Source organism: Cucumis melo, chromosome 10 (assembly GCF_025177605.1).
Source record: "Cucumis melo cultivar AY chromosome 10, USDA_Cmelo_AY_1.0, whole genome shotgun sequence".
Lineage (NCBI taxonomy): Eukaryota > Viridiplantae > Streptophyta > Magnoliopsida > Cucurbitales > Cucurbitaceae > Cucumis > Cucumis melo.
This window is the reverse complement of record NC_066866.1, coordinates 16033321-16041911: the sequence shown is the minus strand read 5'-3', so window position 1 is coordinate 16041911 and position 8591 is coordinate 16033321. Positions and strand designations below refer to the sequence as shown.

The 8591-nt window shown below is 32.1% G+C and overlaps 1 protein-coding gene across 1 annotated transcript; it reads left to right on the top strand.

Annotated features, from left to right (window-relative positions):
* The first annotated feature begins 3527 nt into the window (after positions 1-3527).
* LOC103499112 (uncharacterized) lies at positions 3528-7493 on the top strand. The gene is made up of 6 exons (XM_008462008.3): positions 3528-3847; positions 3920-4058; positions 4471-5085; positions 5316-5808; positions 6502-6583; positions 7199-7493. The coding sequence occupies exons 1-6, from the start codon at positions 3818-3820 to the stop codon at positions 7400-7402; spliced, it is 1563 nt and encodes a 520-aa protein (XP_008460230.1). The 5' UTR covers positions 3528-3817; the 3' UTR covers positions 7403-7493.
* The last annotated feature ends 1098 nt before the right edge of the window (positions 7494-8591 follow it).

The following is an 8591-nucleotide window of genomic DNA, read 5'->3' as shown; positions in this document are numbered from 1 at the left end:
AGTTTTGAGACTTCGAGAGGACTTAGAGACTCCCGATCAAAAGTTCAAAGATCTGATGAATTTTAGCTTTCAAGTTGTGATGAATCAATTGTCGAAAGAACATGCTGCATCAGTCAAAGTCACATATCTCCAAGCATGAAATCAAGGTCCTTAAAAAGGAAATAAACGAAAACAGGCAACAAATATCTTATCTTGAAAATGCAGTTGTTTCAATTCAAGAATAGATAATTTCAAAAGAAAGTGTTGAAACTCCAAGTAATGAGATCAACATTAATTATCAGTAAAACCTTTAATCAAAAGTGGCTAAGGTTCCATTAAAGATTAAAGATTATAAGTTTGAAACAACAACCCTAATCAATTTAGGTGCTAATCAAAATGTGATTCAAGAAGAAATTATTCCATCTAAATACTTTGAGATAACCAGAGAAAGTCTCAAAAGAGTTAGTAATAATTCTTTGAAAATCAACTACGAGTTATCTAAGGTACATGTTTGTAGAGGCAAGGTTTTCTAATGAATTCATTTCTCCTCGTTAAAGACCTTACCGTGGAAGCAATTTTGGGTACTCTATTTCTTACTCGAATTTATCCATTTACAATTTCTGACAAAGGTTTAACTTCTCAGAAATTTGGAAAGGAGATTGTCTTTGAATTTTGTAAACCAGTCATTTAAAGGTATCTTTCTTCAATTGAAAGTGAGATTGTGCAAAGTCTTAATCTCATCTCACGATGAATTTATTCAATTTAGAACATTCATGATCTTGACCTTTCAAGTAAGTACAAACAATCAAAGAGAGAATCAAGTATTAAATATTAAATTAGATTCACATGAACGCATAAACACACACTTGTGCAAGCAAACACTATTACAATATGGTTATGTATAAGTTTGGTATGATGATGACATTCACACTTAGGAACTCAAACGATAAATATGTACGTTGTTCCAAGGGATTTTCCCAAACCTTATTGTTTATTGCTTTTGTTTCTCATCCCTTGGTACTCCAAAAGAGAAAAAATATTATGATCCTCTCTCTTCTAATTATACTTGAAATTTTTATTAGTTACAAACGATTAATAACCTTAAGTTAACATTTTTTTATTTTATTTTATTAGAGGCTATACTAAATTAAATTATGTTTGACTAGAAAATTAAATAATATTGACTAAGATATGTATCACGGTCATGTGTAACATGGGTTAGTTCAATAAGATTTTTTTTCTTTAATTCACTATATTTTAGGTTAATAATTGATGCATTATATTCACTCAACTATATTCGAATTGAGAATTCAATAACATTGCAGAATGAGTGTCTAAAGACATATCTTCGTCAAAATAGATTGTGTCATTTAAGCTAGTAGGGCTCACAATAGATAGATTAAACCTCACCTAACATTCACTAAATAGATAGGTCACTCCTCAAGGTCAAGGGGGACCAAAGGTAAGATTGCATATTGAAAAATTTATATATATATTTTGAAAATATACGTAGTGATCGGAATTTATATTTTGTTGTCATGGCACATTAATTACAACATGAAAATCACAAAATAAAGCCAACAATAAACTAAAAATGTAGGTAACATGATGACAAAGATGTTCTAGCTTCTAAAGCTAGAATTGAAAATTTTTAGAGTCATCACATTTACTTATGCTAAAAAGAATAATTGTTACTAGGACTACGAGGAAGCAAATATGACAACAACATGTAGCATGCCTTACTCGTAGAAATGCAAAGGTCATTTCACTCATATATTCTTTTATTTACAAAGGATGGCAACCTAAAAGATTAGTTAGTAAATATCATTAAGAGAATGAAAAACTGTACATCCCAAAAAGGTAGAAGCCAAACCTTATTGAAAAAAAAAAAAAAAAAAAAAAAAAAGAAAAAAAAGAAAAAAGAAAAAATGGTGAATTTAGTTAACAATTTCTCTCAAACTTAAAAAGTCAACAATTACGGATGACATTGGATACCCAAATTTACAAACATTATATATATATACATATAGGATATGGAAATCCCTTTAGTTGGGATATCATAGGTTTAAATTTTTCTTGAAGGAGTAATTTGTAATTATATTAAAAAAAGATTATCTTAAAGTTAGAAGCCGTCATTTTAAATTATATTTTAATAATAATAATAATAATAATAATAATAATAAAGAGAACATTTAAAATTAAACTTACTTTGAGAAAGGAAGTGATTGAACTAAATGTAACGTCTACTTTTTCTTTAACTTTTTACTTTCAACTTTTATTTCATATAGGTTCCATTTAATAAAATATTTAATTTTTTTTCTTTTTCTTTTTCTTTTTCCTAAATAGTACTTGTTCCTTCATATTTTTATTTACGATAAAAATTTTCTTTAATACTTCTGTCAATTTCAAAGATAAAACAGATTTTTATAGAGGGCATTTTTAATATACTAAAATAAATTAAAATATTTTTAATATATAGCAAAATTTTGAATTCTATCGATGATAGATATTGATTGACTTCTATTATTATCTATCAATATAACTGGTAAGAGCATATTAGTGTCCATCAATGCCTATCATCGATATAATCTAAAATTTTGCCATATTTTGTAAATATTTTGTCAAATTTGTCATTTTTAACCATTTACTTTTTTATAAACTATTTTCATCTAGTTATTTTGGGTTTTATATTTTTATAATGTTCATTATGTTTCATCTACATTTAATATTTGTTCATTTTAGTCGTTCAACTTGATTGTGGTCATTTGAAGATGAAATAAAAATGAAAACCTTCAAAATGTATAGACAAAAATTAAAAAAATACATAAACAAAATCTACATATTAAAAATACGCGATAAAAAAGAACCAAAATTAAAAGTATAGACAACACAACAAACTAATAGATATAAAAAAATGTTAACTTGTAAATTTGGTAGCTATAGTTTTATGAGAGTTAGAATTTATGCTACACGTTTATCAAATTGCAATGAAAATTGATGGGATAAAATCGAGATTTTATTGATGGATGAAGCGTAATAGACTTGATTCAAATTTTTTTATTTTACCGTGTTTACTTAGAATTATGAATATATCACATTTTAGTGTTATCATTGTATTATTATTCAACTTTAATAGTAATGTAATGATAACAATAAACACGTCAAATTTATAATTTTTATAAGTCTCACTGATAAAAATAAAGGTAGTAGATGGTCCAAGTAGTTTTCGGCTGCAATTGGTTTGAACCCTCTTTATTTTTCTACTAGATTACAAGATTTGATGATAAATTTTAAGCCAAACTCTACCATCTCATTATAATTACACTTGTAAAAAGCAGTAAACAACGACGACAAAATGATGAAGTGAAGGCCACTGTTTTCCTATTACTATGCAAGTATGCATTACTTTACAACTGATAGAAAAGTAATCATAGTTTCAATAATGATTTGCATAGAATCTTCATAATTAGTTGTATTGTAATGGAGAAAATTTGGAACAAATTTAAAGTAAAAAAACGGGAGAATAAAAAAGTGGTTTTCAAAGGTTTTTACTAGAAGAAGACGAAATCTGAGAGAAGAAGTCAGCAGAGACAGAGCTGTGCAATGCAGAGATGAAATGGAGCAGTACACACTCACACACATGCTTCTTGCTTTCCCTCTCACTCTCACACTCTCTTTCTCTTTCTGAGCTTTTGACCATGGATTCTCAATCTCCATCAAAAACCCTCTCTACCCATCTCCCCTTTTCCTCAAATGTAGCCTTCTAACATACATTCCTCAAATCCGTTGTTTTCTTCTCCTTCTCCAAATCCAACCATCCACCACACTTCTTTATTCCATGGACTACGAGAGGATTCTCAAGCCTCAGGTTCTTCCTCATTTCTTATGTTTTTATGTTTGTTTTCACTGTTGTACATCTCATTGACGCTATTTTGTTCAGCCTCCCGGTGGAGGGGGGTTTTCACCTGGGAAGCTTAGGAATATGTTGCTTGGCTTGGAGAAGAAGAGGAAGGAGGAGGAGGAAGAGCTTGGATCCATTTACGATTTAAGATCTCAAGCTTTGCAGATCGATGAGGCGGGTAAGTTTTCTTTTTGTTTTATGTTCATTGTTTTTGTTTTTTAGAGAGTTGTATGAACCCAATGTTAGAAAATAGAATGAAAACAAATGAAAAGAAAAAGGGAAAAATAGATTATGTCTAGCTAACAAGGTTCTGTTAATTCATTGTTGTGTTCCAGAACAGAGAAATGATGCATTGTATATCCATTTTCAATGTTCACAAGTCATTTGTACGGATATATCTTAGACATAAGCAGAGGGCCTCGATCTTTTTGTCTTTGAAATTTTGTACTTCATACTGTTGCTTGTCTGAGTTGCTGTTTTTACATGGATATATAGTTTAGGAGTGACATGTTCATGAATTAAACTGAGCTTTTGAATTTTACAGTGAGTCATGAGTGTGCTATTTTATTGAAGTTGTGATGTTTTAATAGGCAGTAGCGGATCTGATATTTGCAAAGATGTGGATGTGGTCAGTGTTCTTCCGGAGTGCTCGACCTCAATAAAGGCTGATTCACTGGTTTCTGAGATAGTTAGTGAGCATAGGTTGAAGGATAATGCTTATAATTCACGACTTAGGATGCAAGATGAGCCTTCTTTTGATATTGATAGTGGGCAGGATGGTTCGACTTTGCTCACTTCAACCTTTGAGTTCCAGAAGTCAGAGAGGTCCGCACGAGTTCCCCTGGGACCCTTCTCTAAGCCAGCACCATCCAAATGGGATGATGCTCAGAAGTGGATTGCTAGCCCTACTTCAAATAGACCCAAAACAGGGCAATCTCAGACACAAGGTGGACATCTTTTTGGATCACGAAAACTAGGTATTGGTCTTGGGAGTCGTCAGCCATCTTTGAAGGTTGTGGTTGAAGTTCCGGATCGGAAAGTGACTTCTTTTGAGGAACCGGATACAAAGCAGATTGATAGTCACGAAGCTAACATTGGAAGTGTTGCTCAGAAGTTTGTTTGTTGGGATGCTAATCCATGCGCAGTAGCAGATTCAAGTGGCAAGCCTGCGTTGATGATTGAGAACTCTGTTGGAGAGTCAGCAAGTAAGGACATGAAGTTAATATTAAATTTCATTTTACCGTATTCTTAATTGCTATCTTGATAGTCTAGCCAGGGAATTTCTGGTAAACTATTTGGGTCCTCATTTTCTATGCAGCTAACAGATATGAGTTATTCTCCAAACTTAATTTATCTCCTCTCCTGTTATGCTACAATAAGAAGTGAAAGGAAAATTGGAATTCACTCTTTCTATTTTTGTGTACAACCTTTGCAGTTAGTCTCAGCCAACATGATTCATCTCTGGCCATTCAGACTGCAACTACATTTATTCCTCCTCCCACAACCGCTCGTTCTGTCTCAATGAGAGATATGGGTACAGAGATGACACCTATTGCAAGTCAAGAACCTTCAAGGACTGGAACTCCTGTGAGAGCAACAACACCAATGCGTAGTCCGACTTCTTCAGTACCATCAACTCCTGGGAGAGGTGCGCCAACTTCATCTCCTACCACTGCCCCTATTGAGCATGTAGATACTAACAAAGAGTTATCTGAGAAGGAGATACAGTTAAAAACTAGAAGAGAGATAGTGGTTCTCGGTACGCAATTGGGGAAACTGAACATTGCTGCATGGGCTAGCAAGGAAGAGGAAGAAAAAGATGCATCGACGTCACTTAAAACTGTTGCAACCGAACAACCAATTAAAAGTGTGATAGAAACACGAGCAGCAGCATGGGAGGAGGCTGAAAAGGCTAAGTATATGGCTAGGTAATCTTCATAACATGTTCTACACATTCTGTCAAACTTTGTAGAAAAAGAATATAAAAAGAAAAACAAAAAACTTTTAGCTTTTGGTTGTTTCACTCTCTTGTTATTATTCCAATTCTATCCATATCCTTATTCCCAGATCTCAGCTACTATACTTTGGAGTGGAAAATGTGTCTGGTTGAACGGCTTCATTTGATCCATCTTAAAACTGTTTCTAGCTGACTACATTCTCTCTTAACGATTCTTGACAAAATGAATACTTCCGCATATCCACTTGCCAAGGCACTGAGTTCTTTATGAACTAGAACTATCACTGGGTTGGGAAAATAGAATAAGCAGCAAAATTATAAAGCTTGTGCTGTGAGTTATTTAAAGAGCGTAACCTGACTACTCTACATACTCCGGCTATATTGAAAAAGTGCCACAACGTTCAATGATTTGATGTGTTGTATCTCCAAACTTCTAGTATATTATTTTAGTTTACATTGGAATGTTTAAAACCCATTGTTCTTAAAAAGAATGGAGGACCACAAGATCTTGGGTAATTTTAGCCTACAATATTTTAAGCACACTTCTAGTGGTTGTAAAAACTAGTAGTGATTCCATTGGATTCATCATTATGCAGTGCTTTTTTACATGTCTGACTATTCAAGATTACTTTCCAATATTTGATCAATGGTGCATGATCTCCAGGTTCAAACGTGAAGAAATGAAGATTCAAGCATGGGAAAATCATCAGAAAGCAAAAACAGAAGCTGAAATGAGGAGAGTTGAGGTTTGTGCTTACTACTTGATACTATTCTTGAGCGACTTCATCTTTTAGCTGAGAACCTTCTATTTTAGCTGTTAAGTTTTCAGTGAGTTATGAACCTCCAGTCAGTTGTGGAATGTTTGATTTTTCTACATTTGAGCCCGATCAGTTTTCAATCATAACTTTTTAAAAGGTTAAGCCAGGTAGACTTTCTTTTTCTTTTTCAAATGTGTATCATTTAAAGTGGGTTAAAGGGGTTCATTCAAGTCTTTCAGTCAATTTGAGTGTCATCTCAGTCCACGTGGGAAAATTTCTAGTACTATGGTAGTCTAGAAAATTCTTCCTTCCTTTATGGTCCATAAGCATTTAAGAATGAAACAAGCCCATAAGACGTAATGTTGAACAAAAGAAGTGTGTTAGTACTAGAAATTCTTTCTCTATAGATAGAGTCTATGTAGACTTCATGAATGACAAGGAGAGGTATTTTTTGGTTTTGGCTCGAAGTCTAATACAGTTGAGAGCCTAAAGTTTAATAGTTGAACTCTAACATAGGACGTTTCAAGCTAAGAAACACAAATATAAAGCTTTGAAGATCAAAATTTTATGAAGATTGAATTAGTTGGTTTCTGACATATGCAGGTGAAAATAGAAAGAATGAGAGGACAAGCACATGATAGGCTTACAAATAAACTAGCAGCAGTGAGGCACAAAGCTGAAGAAAAGCTAGCAGCAGCGGAAGCGAAGAGAAACCGGCAAGCTGCAATAGCTGAACAACAAGCAGATCATATTCGCCAGACTGGTCGCATTCCTTCTTTATTTTCTTGCTTCTATTGCTGCTCTTGAAATTTGAACACTTTTTCCACTAGTTTATGTGAATGTATTGTATTGTATTTGTGTATACTGTTATACAAAATTCCAGTTCTTTTCGTCTGCATATGGTTGCATGTTTTGTTTCTAATATGAACTTATGCAAGAAAATATTAGGAGGGTTGCTAATTTCTTGTCCATTTTTCATTTTTTATGTTATCAAATAGGTGGAAAAATGTGCAGTTTTAAGGGTGTTAGAATCTAGCATGATGTGTTGTTTAACCATAAGTTTTTTTTTTTTTTTTTTTAAAAAGGACCGTTTTGGTAAAAAGTTATTGGGTTTGACATCCAACAAAAATAGCTTTTGAATAAAAGAGTCTATTAAATATGGATAAACCTTAAACCCTATCCACTAGTGCGGACCAACTTTGACCATCTTTGGCAACCACCACGACCACCAACTCCGACAATGACCACCTAGGCAGCCAACTTTTGTAGCCATATTGCAAATAAAATAAATTTGCAAATAAAAACGCCCTTGAGAAAGAATAGTCAAACACATTCAGGGTTTTTTTTTTTTATAAATATTTTTATCATAGGAAAATTATTTTAAATGACAAAATTATTACAAATATTTATAAAATATAACAAAATTTTAAAAATTTATCAATGATAGATGCTTACTTGTAGAGACTATAGTGTCTATCAATATTGATAAATACTTATATAAGTGTATTGGTGTATAGAAGTGTATTGGTGTCTATACATATCTATCATAACATACTCTAAACTTTTGTTATATTTTGATTCATTTTATTATATTTAAAAACAACCCTTCATCATATATAATAGGAAAATTTTCGTAAATATAACAAAACACCAAAATATTTACGTCCCACATAACAAAATCAAAAAACCCATGAACTGATTATTTTTTTTAAAATATTTCAAGTTTGTCATTCCTTTCCATCTCCTTTCTTTTAGAATTTTCATTTTCTTTCCATCGTCTTTTTCTCTTCTTTTTCAACAATTTTTCTTTTATTTTTTTTCAAACTGTTATTCGGTTCAAGATAGTGTACCAAATATAAAAAATCTATTTTTTATTTTTAAAAAATGTTATTTGGTTGTTCAACATCGTTACCAAATATAAAACATCTTTAAAAAAATCTTTGAGATATTGGGTAGCTAAATCTAAACGATCATGTACCAAAAATAGCCAAATCAA

What these genes read in the sequence shown, in the direction of transcription:
- LOC103499112 (XM_008462008.3), top strand. Translation starts at nt 3,818, where the DNA reads ATGGACTACGAGAGGATTCTCAAGCCTCAG. An exon ending in AAGGCTAAGTATATGGCTAG is followed by an intron (nt 5,809 to 6,501) that starts GTAATCTTCATA and finishes CATGATCTCCAG; the next exon opens with GTTCAAACGTGAAGAAATGA. An exon ending in CTGAAATGAGGAGAGTTGAG is followed by an intron (nt 6,584 to 7,198) that starts GTTTGTGCTTAC and finishes TGACATATGCAG; the next exon opens with GTGAAAATAGAAAGAATGAG.